General features: G+C 41.8%; 1 protein-coding gene across 1 annotated transcript; it reads right to left on the reverse strand.

Annotated features, from left to right (window-relative positions):
• Positions 1-16,838: 16,838 nt before the first annotated feature.
• On the reverse strand, positions 16,839-22,992 carry LOC136449052 (neuropeptide FF receptor 2-like). The gene is made up of 3 exons (XM_066448886.1): positions 22,140-22,992; positions 20,253-20,352; positions 16,839-20,030 (listed from the first exon to the last, which is right to left on the reverse strand). Exons 1-3 carry the CDS (start codon positions 22,408-22,410, stop codon positions 19,196-19,198), a joined length of 1,206 nt encoding a protein of 401 aa, XP_066304983.1. The 5' UTR covers positions 22,411-22,992; the 3' UTR covers positions 16,839-19,195.
• Between the last annotated feature and the right edge of the window lie 208 nt (positions 22,993-23,200).

The raw sequence follows: 23,200 nt of genomic DNA on the forward strand, positions 1-23,200 counted from the left end.
GTGTTATCATCAGTGAATGAAGTGATTGCGTTATTATGTATACGTAACACATAGACTGTGGCCGATTCGTATGAATAAGAATCAATATATCATACAGTGAAACATTCTATTTAGTTTAGCCAAAGATTTGGCTGGCCTTGCTATATATGCTATGGCGAAACCACGCTTCTAGCAGCACTTGCAATGGTCAGACTCTTAGAAGCTTCATGGCCAAGTATTAGTCAGGAGAATCCTAATCCTGCTGATTTATGTATAATGCGATAAACAGGACACTAACTGAGTGCTGTATTTTATCTTAATGCGATGACTAGTTACCATGTTGACATAGCGGATTCTAAGCTCCTATTAGTTTTCTGCTTTTTAAGATCAGTCTCATGTCTTTGTGGTGAACGGCCACAAACTCTACATGAAGAGAGGGCTCCATAAAGCCACATTCAGTGAGAGTTTGTCTTACACAGACCAGCTCTATTAGGGTTGTGTGCTTTTGTACTGTTGTGCTACATGTATGTACATGGGCCACAAGACGAATAGCTGGCAGGAATGTCGAAGAACAAATTGTGGATCCGAATAGAGTCAAAGTCAAAGGAGCAAAGCCGACATACACCTCATGCCCATGGACTGATACGCCAAGCTACACTTTATCTAGATATCCACGAAAATAACAAGCCCATCAGCTATGTATAATTTGCAGATAAGTAGTTTTGGTAAGCCACCTACCATACAAATGCTGGATGCCAAGGACTGTCTTTAGTACTTCCGAATCCGCTGAAAGGTACCTCACTCGATACAATCAAGTCTTGATGACAAGATCGGTAATAACGGCTGATAGAGCCCATGAAATACACACTACATAAAGGAAATCACTATTAAGGAAAAGCCACCCTCGGCGTAGTAGACGTACAATCAATCACAGAGGGACTTACTCAGACCACCAGACTGAAAAGCGACGTAGTTCGTCTAATCCGGTCATGGATTGGTGATCAAACATACAGAACTCGCTGTTCATTCATTTTTCATCAGGCGCCACTAGTATATATAGCTGCGGCCTGATTGTAGGATATATTTCCCGTCTTTACAGTGTTCAGGTGTATTTTGTATCTAGACTGATTGTGATTACTGGCCCATGAACACTGGAGGAAATTGGCAGCGACTGATACAATCTAGACTGGCAATGTGAAGGAGGTCTAGAAAACTCGCCCGCGTGGGAGGGAGGGGGGCACAGGTCGGTCTTATCTAACTGTGAGCAAATAGAAACTTGTGCCCTTTAAAGGAGTCCTAAACTCCAGAATGGGGTGTTGTTTTTCAATAAAAAACGGCATACTTCTTCTAAGTATGTGTGATAAGTATCCACTAATTCCACGCGCATCACAAAGCATTCTTCTAATATTCTCTTATACCCCCATTACACTTGGACGGCGCTCTCACCGCGCTCTCACGGCTACCTCATTTTGGCCAGATCGCCGTGAGAGCGCCGACAGCGCGGCGAGAGCGCCATTGAGAGCGCCGACAGCGCGGCGAGAGCGCCGACAGCGCCGCGAGAGCGCCATGCGCGCCGTCACCTCGGCGATGGTTTTGAACATGCTCAAAACCTTCGCCGTGAGAGCGCCGAGGATGGCGATCAAAAAACGAGCGCCGAGAGAGCGCCGAGAGAGCGCGGAGCGAGCGCGGTGAGCGCCGTGAGAGCGCGGTGAGCGCCGTGAGAGCGCCCAAGGTGGGATCAAAGGGCCGCAGCGAGCGCTCAAGGATCGCAGCGAGCGCTCTATGAGGATTAAATGGTCTCAACTGTAGTTCAAACAAATTTCATTCTTGAAGTGGTGTATCTTGAATTTCTGGGAATTTTGTGGTCAAATCATAGTTTTGCTCGTGGGTAATACAAATTGACCAATACCTACAAGTACTTGCTTCCATTAAAATTAGATTCCCTCCAAGTTTTATTGTCAGTGGTTCAAAATATGTTTCAAAATTCTGTGATTTAGGTTTTTGTTATAACGTAAAATGATAAGATATATTTATTGCAAACAGTTTACATGACAGACAACACAGAAAAAACAAGAGTCTTAGGACCCAAAATCTCCATGAAACTTTTTATTTTATTAAACCTGTTCCCCCCATTCTGTATCGCTCAATGGTATGACCCCCGGCCACATGTTGGGGGCTCAGGTTCCACAGTGACCCACTTTCGCTATCAACAGCTGTTAGTAGTGCTACAATGGCCAAAACTGCAAATATAGATTTCCCCATTACTTAGGCAACTTAAGTCCAATTTGCATAATTTGCACTTCATTGTATACAACCCTCTCTAAGCTACCTGCCAAGTAAATAACATGAAAATCTGTTGCTCCTTTCTTCAGTTATTCTCCTTTGAAGATGTTGACAAATACGTCATTACAGTTCCAGTGACACATACCAGAGGGCCCAAAATCGACCTTGACCTTTCTCCTCCCCACACCTACCCACATACCAAATATCATTTCAATCCATCTACACGTTCTATAGTTATGCTGATTTTACGCATTCGGTGACACATACATACACACACGGTGACCAATTCATACACACACGCGCACACGCACGCAAACACACTAACTTTGCATGATTTGCACTTCAGTGTGTACATCTCTGTCCAACCTACCTGCGTACCAAATAACATGAAAATCTGTTGTTCCTCTCTTCAGATATACCCCTTTAGAACATTTTTACAAATAGGCCATTGCAGTTCCAGGGACACAAACCAGGGGGCCCAAAATCGACCTTGACCATTCTCCTCCCAGCGCATACCCACATACCAAATATCATTACAATCCATCTACACGTTCTACAGTTATGCTGACTTTAAGCATCCGACGACACCCATGCAAACGATTTACCTCCTTACTTATGCAAATTCTGTCTCATTTGCATAGTTTGCACTTACGTGTGTACAACTTGGTCTAACCTACCTGTGTACCAAAGAACATGACGATCTGTCGATCCACTCTTCAGTTCTTCTACATTGAAGATTTTAACAAATACGCCATTGCAGTTCCAGTCACACATGCCAGGGGGCCCAAAATCGACCTTGACCTTCCTCCTCCTAACACCCACCCACATACCAAAAATCATTACAATCCATGTACAGGTTCTACAGTTATGGTGACTTTAAGTGTCCGGTGACACATACATACACACAAACACCAAACGCAAGCAAAACAGTATATCCATGAAAAAGCCTTTTTCATGGAGATAACAAGTTGAACATACATATATTACTTAAGACACACATTGAGCGACCGTGCAGCGACTAAAATTGAATCTGTTTTCCCCTTGATTTTATCATTCAAATATGATGCAAGAGGTAAAGGTATGACTGAGAAGAGAACAAAGCACACAAAACTTTGCAAAAATTCGTTCTTTATCTCTCAATTCGTTGAGTGATCTGTGAAATCTTTAAAAAGTTGCCGACATTTGACATTTTAGTCGCGCTGCGAGCGCGCAAAGGTCGCCGTAGAGATTCCACTTGAGCACGTTTTCCAGGAGTTCGGCGCTCTCACGGCTCTCTGGACCATTTTAGGTCGCCGTGAGAGCGCGATGAGAGCGCCGTCCAAGTGGAATGGGGGTATAACTCGACAAGTACTCTCTAATTGAATTAAGTGATCTCAGCCCATGGCTAAATGCGATGTGCCTGACAGGGCTTAAATAATGTGGGTTACAAACTTTGATTTCAGGGGCGATAAGAAAAAATTGTATTGTCTTGTTTTGTGTTCTTTGCTATCTTATCAACAATTGGCCTTCTTGGTGTGCTTATCGCCCCTCAGGCATGTAAAAAAATATACACGCTGACGGAAGTGTCTAATATACGCATAAGGAATACATGGGTAGGGTCTGAACGGGGTTTATGAGTATCATATCGTTTTTCAAAACTCACGTCGCCTAATTCACCACAAACGTAATTCTGTATAGAAAGTCGGCTGATTATCTATTTATTGATACATAATCCATTGGAAAATTACACCCTCTTCTAGCGGAGAGTAGGACTCCTTCAAACCTTGCCAAGACCATGGTTGCCACATTTGCAGGCCATTTGAAATCTCAGTCACCGAAGAAACGGATCCATCGCTGGTAACATATAAGACACGGGTCTCCACAGTCAGGGGGCGTTCTTTCCGTGACCTCCTTCCCGCCCTATACGTGACCTATGACGTAGACGATTGATGCGTACACGATCGACCATCCGTGGGTGGCCTATTGACCCTCTCTCCATAGGCGACTCCCTTGGCATCATTCACTCTATTTGGCCAATTTCTATTATTTTTCAGCGATCCGCGGAGCCTGGTAGAGAGGCTAGCGTGCACGTAGTATCTTATTGAAATCTCTTCTCAGCACAACTTTTCATTGTAGCAACAACTACATTTTTTATTAGCACGGGTCAAACTATAACCAGTGCGAGGACTGTATCTTCTTACACGTACGTATTACATGTCTTCTTGGACGAGTAGATGTCCATATAGAATACAACACGGGGTATTCTGTATCACCCGAGGTACCAGCCCGACCGCGGGTTGGATCGCCCGACGGCCGGAGGGCGATCCGACCCGCGGGAGGGCTGGGACCGAGGGTGATGCGGAATACAACGTGTTGTATTTTATTTATGTCATACCTCGGTCATGCCCACCCGAGAAAACACACATTTCAATGCGGAATGCGCCAGAAGTTGAGGGAGTTTTGTGTCCTCGAACAAGAAACTGTACATAGCAACATTGATTCCAATCTCCGAATCCGGTATTCGAATTTCCGACGGCCGCGCAACCGGCGCGCTCGAAATGCGTTCGAAATATTCTATGGAAGCCTGTGTGATAACACACTCCCGAACCCTATGTGATCCGGATAGTTATCACACGGTCTGGAACACCCGTATCAGGCCCAGGCATGACATAAACATGATTATAAGTGACGAAGGATTTTCTATGGTGATGAAGATGGCTACATAGAACACAAGGTGAACGGCAAGAACAAATGAAAATAACAGGACTGAAGCTTCGAAGATATCATAATTATGGCAATTCCACTTTCACATCGTCTAAACAATGTTGCAATATCAGCATCTGCAACAGCATACCCTGGTGCAGTAAACATCCAATTGGTCTCGGATTTTTAGGAACATTTTAGGCAGTTATACATGTAGTGTGGGCCGTAAAAATCCTGCGTTACGAGGTTGTTTAGATATTATTCACGAGTTTTACGGAATACAAACAAATGTACGGAATTCTTACGATCCACTACTAAGACAGTTTTACGGAATTCATGCGAAATACTAGTTAACAAATTAAAAATACGAAAAAACAAATTAAAATACATACGATCCTTACTACTTTTTTTGACCAGCCCTGGCTATCACCTATTCTCAGTATTACCCTGCTGCTAAATTACACCGATCTGTTGCTTAAGAAACCACCCAAAGGTCTCACTACTGCACTATTGATTGTTTCTTAGGCGACACATCGGTGCAATTTAGCCAACTAACAGGGCGATACTTAGAATCGGTAACAATAGGCGCTGCTCCAACAAATTAGTAAGGATCGTAAAAGTATGTATTTCATAAAACTCGTATGAATTCTATAAATTCCGTACGAATTCCGTACAATTTGCATGCTTTTTGGTAGTGGTTCTTATGAGTTTCGTAAAATTCGTATATATTCCGTAAAACTAGTCTGAATCCTTAGGCGCCCCTGCATTGGTTAGGAATCAAAAACGTTTCCCACGCGACGCATGGTGAGGCTTCGCCGGAAATTGGATTTGTGGGCCTCCTACGGCTAACCTTTCGGGCAGACCGTCACGGTGCAAACGCGATAACAGCGTAATCACGTTTCGAATATGATGCACTCCCATCACTTGTAGCACTAACACCACTATTCCACTACACCGACAACCACGCAGCGACCGCGCTGCAACCGACCGATTTTACAGAGCGCTCAACGAATTTCATAGATAACATATGGGTTCAAAGATCTCATGAAATCTCTCCAAGAAATATTTTGAGATTATTCTTGACATAAAATCTTCATGTACGAAACTCTGTAAATATTTTAATCAGGTTGGTATATCGACTTGTTCCAATTTCTTATCTCTTCCTACCAGGGTACGCCTGAGTGTTTTATCTGCCAACGTTTTGGTGACATTTCTGCTACCAATTGCTCAGAGCTTTTTAGTAACTGTGGGCCGGCAAGGAGTATTAAACCGTAAGGAATTCGACGGTAGCAGAAAGGTTATCGTAACGTCAGCAGACACAAGCCCCTGTTTGTGTAGATAAGAAACCAATATACATATGTAAGAAACACTTTCACACTCTTTTGCATCATTAGGTTTGACCTAGTAACTATCAGGACTACAGATGACAACCCTGATTTGCAAAATCTTAGACGATTTCTGGGATCAAATCGTGTCATTGATCCAATTCAGAGATTTTCAGGAACGTCTAAGTTGATAACCTGTGGTTGGAATGGCGAGCGACAAGACCATATAGGCGTGTTCCGGAGTGAGTGCGAGAGAGTCGATGAGAGAGCGACTGATCGTGAGTCATTTCACTATGGCACAAAACTATTTCAACTCCGTTCAGTCCCCGGGCCCTTTCGCCGAGCACCCTGTTACGACACGGCACTGTGCTGAGGCGTTTTAAACACCGGGTGGGATCTAGACAACACCATTTGATAGAAAGTCGTTATGTGTCCCAGCGTTAGCGGACTAGTAAATATTGCTACCGGAGGTCGTGTAGCATTGCTGAGCAGGGTATTTTAGACACAATGTTCGTGTGCGGTACTATATCTACCCAAGTAACGGGTATCAGTGAGTGGTGCCGCGCGTTGTTGATACATAAATCGTTAAAGCACCCTGCATGGCAATGCTATACAGTTTCACGTGGACAATCATCTAGAACATTAACACATTCTAGACCAAGTTTCTAACAGATGAAAGGATTAGGAACACATCGGCACTGTTATTACCAAGTGAAATGAGTTGGGGAGTTGTTCTATTAGCTGTCAAACTTGGAAAACAACGTGATTGTTCAACTTGATGTATGAAGTGCGTTAAGCTTTTGTCTATATATCTAAAATTAATAACTATATTCCAAATGATTAAAGATGATAATTCTTCTCCTCTGAGTCAGTGCTTCTTAAAGGGATTGAGACCTATATAAGAGGATTGCTGTTGACAGCCATGTGACCCGGTGAGAAACGTTACGGCGCGGCTATGGCGCGGTCACACGCGTCGTAGGTTATCGTACGATTTTGTTATACAAAGTAGCATTTTCATGCAGGCTGTGACAAAACCTGCAACCGAGAATGATACAAGGCAATCTATTTCGTATAAAGATTGATTTTGTACGACACCTGCACAACTATATCCAAACAAGGCTTTCAGTTTGCGATCGTACGACGATCGTACGGCGATCGTGACCGGGCCCTTACTCTCATCAAAGGCATAGCATTTATAGCCGTGCGTACCTCAACTATGATAAAGACAGTAGTGTGCAATCCATGTTTATCAGTAAACTGTTTTGGTAAAGAATAAAAATATATATACATGTATATCCGCAGTCACTGATTTTGAAATTCGGGGGGGGATGGAAAAATGAGACATAGAATACATGTGGCATGCGCATACTTTTCTTTAGGTCAACGTGGTGTTCGGGACAATCAAAAGGACCATTTGAACACATTTGCTGGACCAATTTGAACACATTTGCCCATAGATGTGTGGGTGCTGAAAAGCGGAAGTAAAGCTTAGTCCCTGAAGCCTTGAAATCCCGACGCTTCAATGAAAAATCAGGTCACATTTGCATAATTCACATCCGAAGGACATCTAACGCTTGCCTGTGTCCTACTTAAGATTGGTATGTTTATATCATGATCAAAAGCTCAGTTGGACAAACATGTGACAGTGTATAACCCTTATGCCCATAATGAAGTATGGCACTTGTTGTTTCTGAACGACACAATCGACTTAATAGAGTCACAGCTCAATTCGGGCTGAAGTTTGCAGCTAGAAATCATTCGTGAGCTATAGCGAATCCTGCAGAACCCTGAACATCCCGGATGATGTAGGCTGTTCCTGCCCAAGGTGGTCAAGTCTTCCTACAACCTGCGTCGGCATTCAGAACTAAGACCTCCACTAAGTTGAAAAAAAAAACAGACATAGAAACTCTTTCATTACAAGAACAATGCTAGCATACGTTCAATGCCCGCAAACCTCTTGAGACTGTCAAGATATTTTCTTTTGTAACTGTCTTTTGTTAATTTGCATTGTTATCTTAACTATGATGAAGTTTTAGACAAGACTTTGACTGTAAAGACAAGACAAAACTGTAAATCTACGCAAGAATTAGTCTCCCTGAACGACTGCCAAGTTGATTTGTCAATAAAGTTTGAAGTTTGAATCATCTTCAAAGCTGACGGGTGCATGACCTATCTTTAACCGACACGATTTAGTGCACACAATTTAACATCTACTAAAGTTAAACATAGTTCCACCAGGGTACATCATTCCGCCACCCTGAAAAGTACGTCCAAACAGATCTCCAACCAAGAGGTTGTATAACCTCCCAATATAATGCTCTTTGTTTATCTAAACTTAATGCATACCTGCATGGGGTTGCTGCACGAGAGATATATCAAACCAACTTTAATCTAAAGTGTCGGGTTTATATAACCCGTGGATTGATGCTCATGGACGTTACTTCCTGACTCACGAAGACAGTGGTAATTCAATGAGCATAACTTATATCATTAGACACGTTTCATCAGACAATTAGGGTTTGCACGCGTGTACGATGCTGATGATTTCCTACCATCTGAAGCATCAAGCTGTTAGTGACAAATCATGGGTGGGCGTGTATGTGGGTTTACACGTAGGAGGTTTCATACGATTTTGACAACTTGGTTATCAAATGCGAATCATTCGTTAAAATCTACCATCAAAAGCATGCGAAAGCGGGGGACGTATATATCCACCGTCTGTCACAAAGCAAACCTTCTTAATCTTAAAAGATTGTGTGATCCTTCTAGCAGTCGTCAAACGAGAACTCTTATCTAGAAGACGTATAGGTTTTTGTTTTTTTGAGGAATCAAAAGCTCTCCAACCCAAAAATTTCACTCACCGGAATTTTCGACTGATTTGCCCAGTCTTCCTTGGATTTCTGACCCTATCGCTCTGGACACGTGACTTTTATGCAAGTGGGACGGCAAATTTTTGGAAGTCAATATCAGCCCCCGTCCCGGTCGAGAGACGGTTGGTGCGTCCAGATGTAGATTGCCTCCTTTATCCCTTTCACTTAGTAGTCATCCTCGGTATCCAGAATATTAACACCCTCCAACGAAGCTCTGTGTCCCTGGAACTCAATTATATGAATATGTCTCTCTGATGTCAAAGAGCTGGGTTCAATGCAAACACGAACCCAGCGAAGGTTCAATTTCTCAAATACATTGTATATGATTCACTGCAAGGGCCCCTTTTGTTCATCCGTTGACAATTAATTTGAGAAGACTGAGCGAGTCAGTCGAAAATTATAGTGAGTGGAATATTTGATTTGGAGAAATGTTTAGTTCCTCATTATGTATTTTACCAACTCAGATGAACTTAATACATTTATAACGATAGTGGCGTCGTCTGGCGTAATGGATAGAACATCCGACTGTCAAACAAGGGGACCCCAGTTCGAATCCGAGCTGTCCCTAGACATGTCTGACCATGCGCCCGGACGTTGTGCCCTTGGGAAAGGCACTTAACACAAATTCCCTCACTTTATTCAGGTGTAAATGAGTACCTAACTCTTCTAGAGTTGGGGACGTCCCTCGGATAGGACGTTAAATGGAGGTCCCGTGTTTGGGGAGAGCCACACCCCGCGCACGTTAAAGAACCCACCACATCTTTCGAAAAAGAGTAGGGGCATGCCCCGGTGTGCGATGGTCCAAATTCTTCTGTCTGGAGTTGGTGATTCACTACAAATCACCCGGATGGAGGTCTGGCGAACCTCCATCTCATATCTCGTATCAGCCACTTGTTGAAGCAGATTCATCAACAAGTTGATGTTGGCTACCTAACCGAAAGAAGATGACAAACATTTCGACAAGGGTTGTTTGCGAACTGTTAGAAGTCTGGAGACGACGGGTTGTGAGATCGCCCTATATCAAAGTCAGCATATTCAGACACACCGAGAGTGAAATAATTCCTTGACAATAAGAGGACACAGTAGGAATCCAAGCTTGACGCAGAACTGCAGACGGAAGTTTCAACACAGGCTTGGGCGTGCACGTGGGTTCAAAGTTCACGGATCTGGGAACATTTGCATACAAAAGAATGTCAACTGGTACAAGTTTGCACGCCTTGGTCAGATCAAGGACATTTTATAACGAGCACAAGAGCAACGGTATTTCGGCAGAATGCCAAAATGTTTTTTTAACTGCTCGGACGGACTCCTCGGAGATCCAGAACTTCACGTGTTAGCGAAAGGCTTGAATTTTGCCACTACTGACAAGACAATTAAGGGGTTGACATGGTAGCCCTAGCCGAAGCTACCAGAGAGAGCATAATTGATCTAGACACACTGGTTAAATTTCAATGGGTTATAGATGCCGTAGAAATAGAGTGATAAAACTGTAAACCGTTTGTTACCTTCGCCAAGAAGGTTATGTGTTCGGTTGTGCCATAGTGGCTGTGGTGTTTGTATGTAGGTTAACAGCATAACTCGAGAAACTGTGGCTAGATCTTAGTGACATTTGGGAGGTGAGTCACGTTAGCAGTTGTAGAAAGGAAGGTCAAGTTGAAAAAAAAATGGTTCACCTGGTGTTTTTTCTACGGTACTGCAGAGGGCTGTGCAAGTGTGTGTTCTGCAAGTTTAGGACTAATCGATTATTGATAAAGAACCGCTTTTTTGTTTTAAAACAGCAGTCCAGTTGGACCCGTATGGTCTGTTTAGTCGGAAACATTGCACGGCATGTTGAAGGTTAAGGGCACTTAGAACGACCTTCCCCCTTTCTCCACTACGTATACCTTCTGCCAGTCTGTAAATTGACAACCATTGTTTAATCAGATTTGACAGCTAACTCATGTCGAGGTAATTGTTGCCCTGGGCTCCTCGTCAAGCCCACGAACAGGCATACTTGCCCATAACTATGGGTGCAAGATTCAGCCTCTGTACAGTGTATGCAGATGATAGTATTCCCCAAATGGATGTCTAATTTAGACCAAGCTAGCGCCCTCCCGTCAGACCCAGGAAAAGATGTCGTGGCAAAATTCAGGAGACTCTCAGGCAATTCGAAACTGGCAGACTGGATAAAATGGGAGATGAATGAGTCTTCCTGAACGGTGACAAGTCGGGAAGTAGACGCTGGTAGCTGACAGTTAAATACAAAATCAAGCCTTGATGGTGAAGATACGAAACGAAATCGAATCTTACCACAGGAACTATCGTTTTTAGGCTAACTCGTTTTACTACACATATCAATGCATAAGACTTTGCTATATGCATGTTAAACCGCTTTTTCTAGTTATTGTACATAAGCTCTTGTTAGTTCTGCTAGTTCATTCTGGTGACACTGAAGAATAGTGATGGATGTCACTCGAAGCGTCCAGAAGTAATATTCGTGATTTATCCAGTCGTAGAGTTTGAATTGCATATGAGAAATTGAAAGGGCTTCTTGTATACGACACAACCATGCATGGTATATATATCACCTACAACACTCAAAACCTATCGGATAACAGTCCTCAAATGAGACTATGGGGCAAATCAATGTTTGATGCTTTATAGTGATCTAGTTTTCTACGTTGTGCATCAAACATATTGTGGTCAGAAGAGAACACGTAGTTGCTGGCTTGGATAAAAGATATTAAAGCAAAAATGGTTATTTTACCTTGTAGCATTGTTTGGCCATTTTGCTTTTTATAACGGAAATATGTCAAAAGTTACTGCCTAAGAAACCAATCGAACATTTGAGACGACCCTGATTTGTATTTGATGCAGGGCAAGATTACATTATTTATATACTACTGCATTTCAAAATGTTATCATAACATCAGAATGCTGCCTTCGGCGTTTTCTAAATGCCGCATTTTCCGGTGGATTGATTCAAATCGGTTGTTACCAGGAAGCCTCGATTGCCAAGAAAAGAATGGAGCTTCACTGATTATATTATGATATCTAAGCGTAAGAAATAACTTGAGCACGCGCAACACCCGCATGACATGCGTCACATCTTACGACAAATGCGAGACGTTCTTGACATTTTGACTTTCCATTGGTTTCTCATTGATAAATTTGGAAAGAACTATAGTTGTTCTGAATATTGATAGCTGCGAATGAAATCTGAAAATGATTTAGGACCATATGGATGACGTCTAAAAATTTTGTTGCCCTATTTATTCTATATAAGAGAAAATAATACAGCACTTTGGTACATACCACTGAAATGTAACTATGCTTTTCAGGTGCATATTGATCAAAGCTGTAAACATAGTGTAAAAACGTAAAAAGCAGTCCACAGAACGAACCGCAATCCAGAGAATTGCTGCAAGGTGTTCTACCGCATTTCATAAAAGCGTCAAAATTTGGTTCTTCTGGGCAACAGGAAAACGTCTCGTTTTGCCAATATGGGGTCTTAGCCACCCAAATATGTAATTGTATTCGCACCGAAGCAGTACAAACAATTAACAGTACAGATAGACGATGATTCTGCAGTCTTGAATGGTTAACAGAAAACGATTTTAAAGACTTTCTCGACCTCCGTAATCGTAAAATGACCACATGGCTTCAAATAGACCACAGCAAGTTTTAAACCAACTTTTTAGTGCGTCCTTTTGGGCATATCATATCTGCACTGCTTCCTGTAACAGGAATAATCAATTTATATCGATCTAATTTGTTTTAAAAAACTGCTTGAGGTATTTTGTCTAAAACAGCCTGGGCCTGTTTAGACCCGTGTGGTCATGTTAAGCCCCCCTCTCATTGAACCCGCGGCACGCTGGCGGCGTTGCTGCGTTCTATACTGGATTTGTGTTACCCTTGACTTTATAATGGGAATATCATTCAAAACGTACAAGTATGACCAAAAAGACAACAAAACACACAACGCTTAAAAATAACACAACGTTTTTTGTCGATGTAATTCGTTGAGCGCTGTGTCAATTCAATCGGCCGCAGCGACGACGCCAGCGTGCCGCGGGTCCAGTGAGAGTGAGGCTTAAGTCGCAAACATGGTACGGTATGTTGAAGGTAAAGTACGCTTAGCACGGCCTTCCCCTTTTCCCCGCTACATATACACTATGACAGTCAGTAAAGTGAACGTATTATTGACCACCATTGTTTAATCGGATTTGGCAGCTCACATATGTCGAAGTAACTGTTGCCCCGGGCTCCCCATCAAGCCCAGAAACAGACGTAGTTGCCAATGGCTATATATGGGTGCAAGATTCAGCCTCTGTACACGAGTCTTAACAGATGATAGACTTCCCCAAATGGATTTCTAATTTAGACCAAGAGGGTTCAGCGCTAGACCCAGGGAAAGGCGTCTTTCAGGTGATTCAAAACTGGCAGACTGGATAAGATGGGAGATGAATGAGTCTCCCTGGACGGTGACAAGTCGAGAAGTAGATACTGGTAGCTGGCAGTTAAATACAAAATCAAGCCTTGATGGTGAAGATACGAAACGAAATCGAATCTTATCATAGGAACTATCCTTTTTAGGCTAACTCGTTTTACATATCAAGGCATAAGTTTGTGACTTTGCCATATGCATGTTAAACCGTGTTTTTTTTGTTATTCTAGTGACACTGAAGAAGAGTGATGGATGTCACTCGAAGCGTGCGGAAGTAATATTCGTGATTTATCCAGTCGTCGAGTTGGATTTGCATATAAGAGATCGAAAGGGCTTCTTGTATGACGACACAACCATTCATGGTATATATATATATATCACCTACATCACTCAAGACCTATCGGATAACAGTCCTCAAAGGACACTATAGGGCAAATATGTTTGATGCTTTATATTGATCTAGTTCTTTACGCTGTGCATCAAACATGTTGTGGCATAAAGAGAACACGTTGGTGCTGAATAAAAGATATCAAAGCCAAAATGATAATTTGAGCTTGTACCGTAATTGATTGTTTGGGCATTTTGCTTTATATAACTGAAATATGATCAAAATATGTCGAACATTTGAGACGACCCTGATTTATAGTTGACGCAGGGCAAGATTACATTATTTGATATATAATACTGCATTTCATGTTACAAAATTTTATCATGATTTCAGAATGATGCCTTCGGCGTTTTTAAGATACCTCATTTTCCAGTTGATTGCCAGATTGCTTCTAACGTTGTTACCAGGAAGCCGAGATTTCCAAGAAAAGAATGGAGCTTCACTGGTTATATCATGATATCTTAACGTAAGAAATAATCTGAGTACGCACAACACCCGCATGGCATGCGTCACGTCTTACGTCAGATGCAAAAGACATGCTTAACTTGTATAAAGTTTCAGCCCTGGCTAAATTGACATTTTGACTTTCCATTGTTATCTCATTGATGAATTAAGAAAGAACGGTAGTTGCGCTGATTATTGATAGCTGGGATGAAAGACTTTTAAACGTCATTTTTTTCTACCATATGGATGACGCCATCACATCGTATTGCCCTTGATAGTATTTTCTCTAGAAGTAAAAATACAGCTCTTTGTTACATACCACTAAAATGAAACTATGTTTCCCAGGTGCATAATAATCAAACTTGCAAACATAGTGTAAAACGGAGAAAATCACTTAATTTTCCTTTAATCGTAAAAAGCAATCCACAGAACGAACCCTTTTCCCCGCCACATATACCTATGACAGTCTGTAGATTGAACGTATTATTTACAACAATTGTTTAATCAGAATTGACAGCTCACTCATGTAGAAGTAATTGTTGCCCCGGGCTCCCCATCAAGCCCATGGGCTGTTGTAGCTGACAGTTAAACACAAAATAAAGCATTGCTGGTGAAGGTATAAACGAAATCGTATACAGTTCTTTGTCTTGTAGACGATATTACCATGCACACACATATATCTCTAACAACACCCAAAACCTATCGGATATGAGTCCTTAAAAGATATATTGGTAATAACCATGATGCTTTATAGTGATCTAGTTATCTACGTTGTGCATCAGACATGTTGTGATCAAAACGAGAACACGTAGTTGCTGAATAAAAGATATTAAAGCCAAAATTTGAGCTTGTATCATACTTAGTTGTTTAGGCATTTTGCTTTATATAACTGAAATATGATCAAAATACGTCGAAAATTACTGCCAAAGAAACCAATCGAACATTTGAGACGACCCTGATTTATAATTGATGCAGGGCAAGATTGCATTATTTGTATAATACTGCATTTCATGTTACAAAATTGTATCATGACATCAGAATGCTGCCTTGGGCGAATTTAAATTCTACATTTTCTGGTTGATTGGTACAAATCGGTTGTTACTAGGAAGACACGATTTCCAAGAAAAGAATGGAGCTTTACTGATTTACATGATATCTAAGCGTAACAAAGGAGCACGCGCAACACCCGCATGACATGCGTCACATCTTACGACAAATGCAAGATATTCTTAAAGTTTCAACCCTTGACATTTTGACTTTCCATTGATTTCTCATTAATGAATTTGGAAAGAACTAAAGTTGTACTGAATATTTATAGCTGGGAACGAAAGAATTCTAAAAATGATCTAGGAGGAAATCAGGACCATATGAATGACGTATTTAAATGTTGTTGCCCCTTACATTATTTCATCTAAGAGAAAATACAGCACTTAGATACCACTGAAATGAAACTATGCTTTCCAAGTACATAATGGTTAAAGCTACAAACGTAGTACAAGAAGTTTGTTTGCAAGTTTAGGGCTAATCAATTAATATCGATCTAATTTATTAAAGAATCGCTTCAAAGTATTTCGACTTAGACAGGTCCATTTGGACCCGTATGGTCATTTTAGTTGCAAGCATTGTACGGTATGTTGAAGGTTAAGGGCACTTAGAACGACCTTACCCTTTTCCCTACTACATATACCTTATGCCAGTCTGTAGAATGGATTTTTAAATCAGATTTGACAGCTGCTCATGTCAATTTGCTCCGGGCTTGCAGCCAAAACCAGGAATAGGCGTAGGTGTACGTTATCATGCAAGATTCACCCATTGTACACGCACATATACAGGACTTCTTTTGTAGGTTTTCGTTTTTATCATTACCAGGACTGAAATGTAATTTCATAGCTGCTCCGTACTCCATGCCATGACCAAAAATAGGTTTTCATAATTATAGAACATCTAGTTTTGTCTGTGTGTAAAGTGTGGTAGAATGGACTATTTTTGTGCCTTTCTTATGCTTGGGTCACATTTTCAATCCGGGGCCCGGCCGGGCAGTGTTTGGGAACAAAAGGTACAATATAAAAGGCAACAAAAAACACAAAACGTACCAAAAATTATTCAAGAGCATAGCTTGTGCATATCTATTGATATACATTTTAATTTTTCGTTTCCGCAAACAGCCCGGCCGGGTCCCGGCTGGGAAATGTGACCCAAGCATAAGTGCATATATTTTTGAACTCTTTTTGCAATTGATGTGTATCTCTTTGTGGTTGGATCTTGCATTGCCTCCCATGCCGTTTGACAGTATTATACCCTGTATACTTTCTTATTCAAAGGCTAAGAAGTGTTGTTGAAAAGTCTGACTACTTCATGAAAGTTCTAATGAGTCAGTCGTTGATCAGTACGTTCTTCATTTTCGAAGTTTATTTCTTTGGAAACGTTTAAACACATATACATTAACCACGGCTAGGTACATGAGCTTACACATAAACAGAAACACAATCAAGGTTTCAAAATTAGCCAAAATGGCACTCTTACACAGGTGCAAGTTGAGTGATCAAACATTTTACACAATTGTTACTAATATCGTTCCGCGCAAATTTCAGGAGATAGTACATGAAGACCATAACTAAACAGTAAAACATAACACTTCAACCAACTACAAAAGAGTCAATTAGGATTATACTACAATTTAAATTGAAATCAAACCAATTTGTTTCGACATCCATAGTTTTGAAACAGTATACAGGCAAACCTGCACAAGGGGCTTCCTCTGCATAAAAAACACTCTATTATTGTGACATCTTCTTGGCGTTAGCTTAGCTTTTTTCTCCATTGATCGAAGGAAACCAATCTATAGTGACCAGGTGTCTACTGTGCCTTGAGTGGCTACTACTAGTACGTATACAGACATTGTTCTCTATTTACCAAATAATGAAACAATGTATAAAAGATCTATCATGGATTCTCTCTCGCGGCAATTAACGTGCCTTGTCAAAACAGGCAAAGAACACTATCCATGTGCATAACGCTACTATTAGATATTTGACTTATATCAACATATTCACGATGTTGTTATATAAGATTGACGATACGATATATAGTTATGTATAGATATTACGTTCTGATGCAATACAGAAATTTCCGCGTTACGTAAACCATGCAATCATCATATCATACATGAACATCAAAGCAAACGCAACTTTACATTACTGATAGTCATATTACCTTTATCGATATCTTTATATATGATACATTTGAATAATTATCTATACATCAATAGTAATCCACGACGCAATCAGTGATATCCAATACATAACATAACTGCATCAATGTATACTGTGTATACAATGTATACTCTAGACATCAAGTAGTAAGAATCAACGTCCTTAAATGTACACAACTGAAGTCCTTAAATGTACACAACTGAAATTGTAAGACAATATATATCCGATTACATGATTCTTTATACAACGCCGAAATGAGTCATAACTGTGTAAAATAGGTCAGGAGAAAAACACCCTGTTGATATGTATATTGCAATGCTGTCTCTTCTTTGAACAATCTGTATGAAAGGTCAACTGTATGTAGCTGAATATTATCGCTAAGGGATTTACAATCCATAAAAGTCAAAGTATTCTTCCATGTCATTTGGATATAATGTCCACCAACATCAAGGTATTCTTCCATGTCATTTGGATATAATATCTACCAACATCAATATATCATTAGGTAACTTACATTATAGTATCCATGAATTGCTTCGATCAAGGACTCAACACAAGACATTTCCTTGTGAAATATAGTTTTCACAGCAGTCTTGCCAATGATTATTTCGTCGTTGTTGCTACACCACCCGCAGCGTCATCGCACTCGTATTTCAACATTTCACTACAGCTAACCTCTACCGCTAACGTGACTATCATCCATAATAGGATGCCCCAGGGAAACGACTTGATATTGGGCTGTAACGACAGGAGACCACAAGACTCATCAGTTCAAAGCCCCAGAGTACTGAACTCTGCCACCGCTAAGTATCCGGGCTCATCACTGGTAAGCCCCTGGACATTGCAATTGGACCTCCCGGATACCACAGGGGTTATTGTGGTCAAATCTTGGGGTACTGTACTTTAACATCGCAACGGCTCATAAGCAATGACTAATCATCATTTATGTAGAAAAATATTTATCATTAGATCAACTGGAGTTTGTGAACCCTATAGCTAACATTATGACTTTATTTTGGTCAACCGCTAGCGCGCTGGCAAGAGACATAAGATTTTCGATCTGACATCTGACTGAGTGATGAACCAAAACAGAATTCCTCTACTTACAGATCAAGGCTTTGATCAATTGATGTAAGAATATGTACTTAGCATTGTACTTTGTTCAGTTTATCAAATTGAATATACTTGTGCTTGTACAATTTATCTCATAATCACAATTAGATGTTGGAAATATCAGTGTCCTGAAACGGTGTCATTTTTTCTACATCTTAAACTGTAACTGTAGGATCACTTCGGCCGAAATATGATTTTCTAATCAACTGGAGACACAACATTTCCCCCTGGTCTCCGCCAGGTTTTTTTCTTACATTAAGCACAAGTATTATGTCAGGTCTGCTCTAATACTATACTAATATCAAATTCCATCAAATGACTCCAAATACTTCTATGAGTACTGGTGAGTTTTATACAAGTCAGCTGTCATTGTCATATTTTGTTTGCCTTTCCTTGCGCTAATACTAACGATACGCGGTCAGTTACTAGTTCTATAGGTAACCTTTTGGCATATCTTAACATAACATGGCCATCTATAATGCGACGGATTTCAGTTCAACTGCTGAAGGACGGTTAAAGCTTCTAGTGTTGGGTACATCATCCACAGCCGTTGCCGGCGTTGTCGGGCTAGCTCGCCGCATTCGACTGCCACAAGGGGTTTCTAGCGTTAGCCGACACTGGACCCTGTCATGTTTGGCATGGCCGCCTTGCATTTTGTGATCTACTCTGGGCACGGGTGTTTCAACCCTGCAGGAACTTTTCGTGTTGACAAAAGCTTTGATAAACCCTTGTCTGAAGTTCCTATTCAAGAAAGCGTACAGAATGGGATTCACACAACTATTAGCATACGCCAACCAGTGGGCAATCGGGTAGATGTACCGGTACAAGACCAGGCCCAACCCTCTAGTTGGCGTTGCGAAGTCGTTAAGCAGGGTTGCTACCCAGAGAGGCAAGTGCAGGGATGCGAATAGAGCAACGACGGCCACCATCATTCTAAAAACACGGGCGTTGTTGCTACTTTTGTTAGCAGTGTGGCTTTGGTTCCGAGACTGGGAGGTTTGTTCTGCTGAACGATTGCGTTTGGCGCTTCTATTATGCAGGCGGGCCCCGGCGCAAAGATACAAGCCAGTGATAGCCAACAGCGGGACTAGATAGCAGAGTACGAAAAGGGACATAGTATACGCTTGCTTGCTCTCCAGTGAGGGCCATGTCTCGTAGCAGGTAGGGTTGCCGTCATGGTCCTTGTACTGCGCCTGCACGGCCGACGGAATCATGACGACACAGGCGGTCACCCAGATGCTCACGATGATGACTGACGTTGCCGCGCTGCTCAGTTTGCCATCGGTTGGTTTCATCACGGCTAAGTATCTGGGAAATGGTAAAATGTAATGGTTGCACAGAAGTCTTTCAACACAGGAATATTTTCCTCTAGGCTAGGAAATCAAACTGATATTTGTTTCTATATATTACTCCTGCTTTTTGTGTGTGTGTGTGTGTGCGTGTGTGTGTGTGTTTGTGTGTGTGTGTGTGTGTTAACATATACTATACTACTATAATCATGATGTGAATTGAATGACATTTTGTATATACCTGTCAACGGCAATGGCTACCAGTGTGTACACGGACCCCACTACCGCCATGCCCATCAGCATAGGAAGGAGTGTACACATCACCTCTCCGAACACCCAGCCTGAGGAACGGTAACGTACAAAATGCATGGTCAATCTTTTTGTGTGTGAATTTCACATACATTTGGGGTACATCCTACATCGTCCTATGTCATCAAAATGGCGTACTACAGAGACGACCAGGCGGAGCGGTAGAGCGCCACAAGAGTATCTCAGAATTATCTGAAGCCGGCAAGTATCAAAATGTGTTCAAATCAAATCGAGATATAGGGAGCGCAATTGTAGATTGTTGAAATCGCACATCGAAGGCATCAAGGTATAAACTTCAAAGCTTTTCAATGACGTCATAGTAATAACAATTCAAATCTCCCGGCGACCCTGTTGGCGGTTAGTTGCATCAAGCAGTAGCATATCGTCATGGTTAACGGACACTGTAAAGCCTAGGTTACACATAGCCGAACATGGCTCCCGAACGCTAGCCGACTCGGGTCGGCGGTAGTTCGGGAGCAGTCTGACCAGTTTTTGGGCCACGCCTATCTTTGGCGACGAACATGCGCCGAAGATGCGCCGATCATCTCCTAACCAGTACACGAATTACTCTCGAATGGGCCCCGAATGCTTTCTAGCTTACTCCCAACCATCCCGACCTCTAGCCGCAGACTGCCGAATCTCTGCTGACTAAACCCCGACCGATTGCAGACCCTCTCACGAATTAAAATGGACATATTCAGCGACTTTCAAAAGAGGGGTCATTTGCGGTTTTAATTGAAATAATCCATTCTATTATGTTGTTAACATCACCGAGAGATCGAATTCGAATCATGGCTAGCTTTAATACTGCTTTTAGTGTTCTTCTTTGTTTTTGGTCGTGTGAAGGTCGGGGGTGATTCGCCCACGTTCCGATAGTAGTCACTTGGTTGAGAATTAGTTAGCAGAGATTTGTCTACGGCCTTGGGGTGAGTTATGGGTAGGTTGGAAACTAGTTGGGAGTAAGTCAGTAGTGTTTCTGGCGTGGTTAAGGTTCTAATTTTACTACTGACTCAATCCCGAATACCAGCCGAGCACTAGCCGACCGCGCCGAACACCAGCCGAACACCAGCCGACCCAGTTCAGACCCTACGTCCAGAGCCGAATGTTTTGACATTTTCAAAACATTCGGCTGGCGCAGCCGAACACCAGCCGACTCAGCCGAACGCCAGCCGACTCGGCCGAACGCCAACCGAGCTAGCTCCCGAATCACTCCCGAATCACTCCAACCATGGTCGGGGGAGAGTCGGGAGGCCATGTTCGGCTATGTGTAACCTAGGCTTAATCCAACATGGCGCAAATGACGTCAAATGAAAACCTGTATACGTTAACAACAGCACTCCGACTTTATCACGACTTATTATAATAAGAGATGAGGATAACTTCTGGCTTTCGATGATCCAGAGACAATCTATCATCTCACAGACTAGGTTAACTCATTTGGGCAATAAGACCAATTTGCGTTACACTTCTTAGGCCAAACAAATTACAACGATTTTACTGTAATGGCTCCACGTATTGCCAGAACTCCGTGATACCCTTTATCATGCTTGTTTGATTTCATCATGGGATGCAACGTTACATAATCCTGCGTCATGTTGTTAACAGTTTTCATCTGGACAATGTTGTTTGGCTAATTTGTCTTATTGACAAAATGTGAAAAGTACACAATTACGTGGACATCAAAAGAAGCTTTTCAAGACACAACTCAATAAATTGTCAGGTTGTGACTTGTTTTGGTTCTAATTTTAGATAATTCGGCTTCATGTCGTACCTTGTAGTAACAGACAGAATTAGTCATTCTGTAATCAAGTATCTTTACCTGCTTTCAAGTTGTTCACCAGAGTAAACGGCATGCATATTCCGCCTACGAAGAAGTCACACACGGCGACGTTGACGATGAAGAGGTTTGTGACGGTGCGCATGTTTTTATTCTTGGCCACCACCAGACACACCAGAGGGTTCCCAACAATGTTCAACAGGAACACGGCACCGTAACCGATGATTAAAAGGCATCGGACATATAACGGCTGCTTCCAACCGGCCAAATCCGGCATCGTGCCATTCAAGGAGAAACTAAAATTTGTCTCCATATTTTGGTATGAATGAACCAAACTCTATAAAGGACTGAATAATGTTTTCAGCGTGAATAAGTGAGGGTGTTGTGCGCTGTGATTTAAGTAGTAGGTTCTAGAAAAAGCCAGTTGTGAATGAAAATATGGAAATTGAAATGTGACCAAACCTCAGTATTCCGAACCACACTCACAGCTTTCTATAGAGATCCCTGCTTTGGAAATTTTACAACTCAAATTGGATTATATTTATAGATAGACTTTCTGCGGCAAGGGTGGCAAAACACTTTCAATCAAAGATACTCTGTGAAGACTAAGATGGATATGCTGGGAGTCTTGCCAAGCCGAATGAACAATTTATGTCTTGAGGGATTCTGTCCTTGCCAAAATTCTGGGAACGTCAACTGGGCTCCTGGAAATAAGGCAAATATTATGCATGTTAACGAAAACACTGGCCTTGATCGGTAGTAATAGTGTTGTAGATCTCCGGTAGACTGGAAGGTACATGTAAATGATTGCATGCATAGTCACAAGATAGTGATGTGATACCCTGGCTTCTAGTCTACAGTGGTTTGGCCGGGGTCTATTCTGGGCAGAAGAAATTTTCCGCCACCAGGATAATCTTTGTCATCCGGTATTAATTTTACACGGTAGGAGTTAAATTGACCAACCACGGGATCTCCTGTCGTGTAAAACTACTACCGGGTGACGAAGATCATCCTGGCGGCAAAAAGCTTCCCCTGCCCCAAAGAGAGCCAAACCTAGGCCGGGTATTGATGTGAGTGCTCCAATTCACAAACGGACTTTGATA

Source organism: Branchiostoma lanceolatum, chromosome 1 (assembly GCF_035083965.1).
Source record: "Branchiostoma lanceolatum isolate klBraLanc5 chromosome 1, klBraLanc5.hap2, whole genome shotgun sequence".
NCBI classification, from domain to species: Eukaryota; Metazoa; Chordata; class Leptocardii; order Amphioxiformes; family Branchiostomatidae; genus Branchiostoma; species Branchiostoma lanceolatum.

Coding starts and splice junctions, on each gene's coding strand:
- LOC136449052 (XM_066448886.1), bottom strand. CDS start 22,410: ATGGAGACAAATTTTAGTTTCTCCTTGAATGGCACGATGCCGGATTTG. Junction 20,353..22,139: donor GGTGAACAACTTGAAAGCAG/GTAAAGATACTT, acceptor ACCGTTCCTCAG/GCTGGGTGTTCGGAGAGGTG. Junction 20,031..20,252: donor GTAGCCATTGCCGTTGACAG/GTATATACAAAA, acceptor ACCATTTCCCAG/ATACTTAGCCGTGATGAAAC.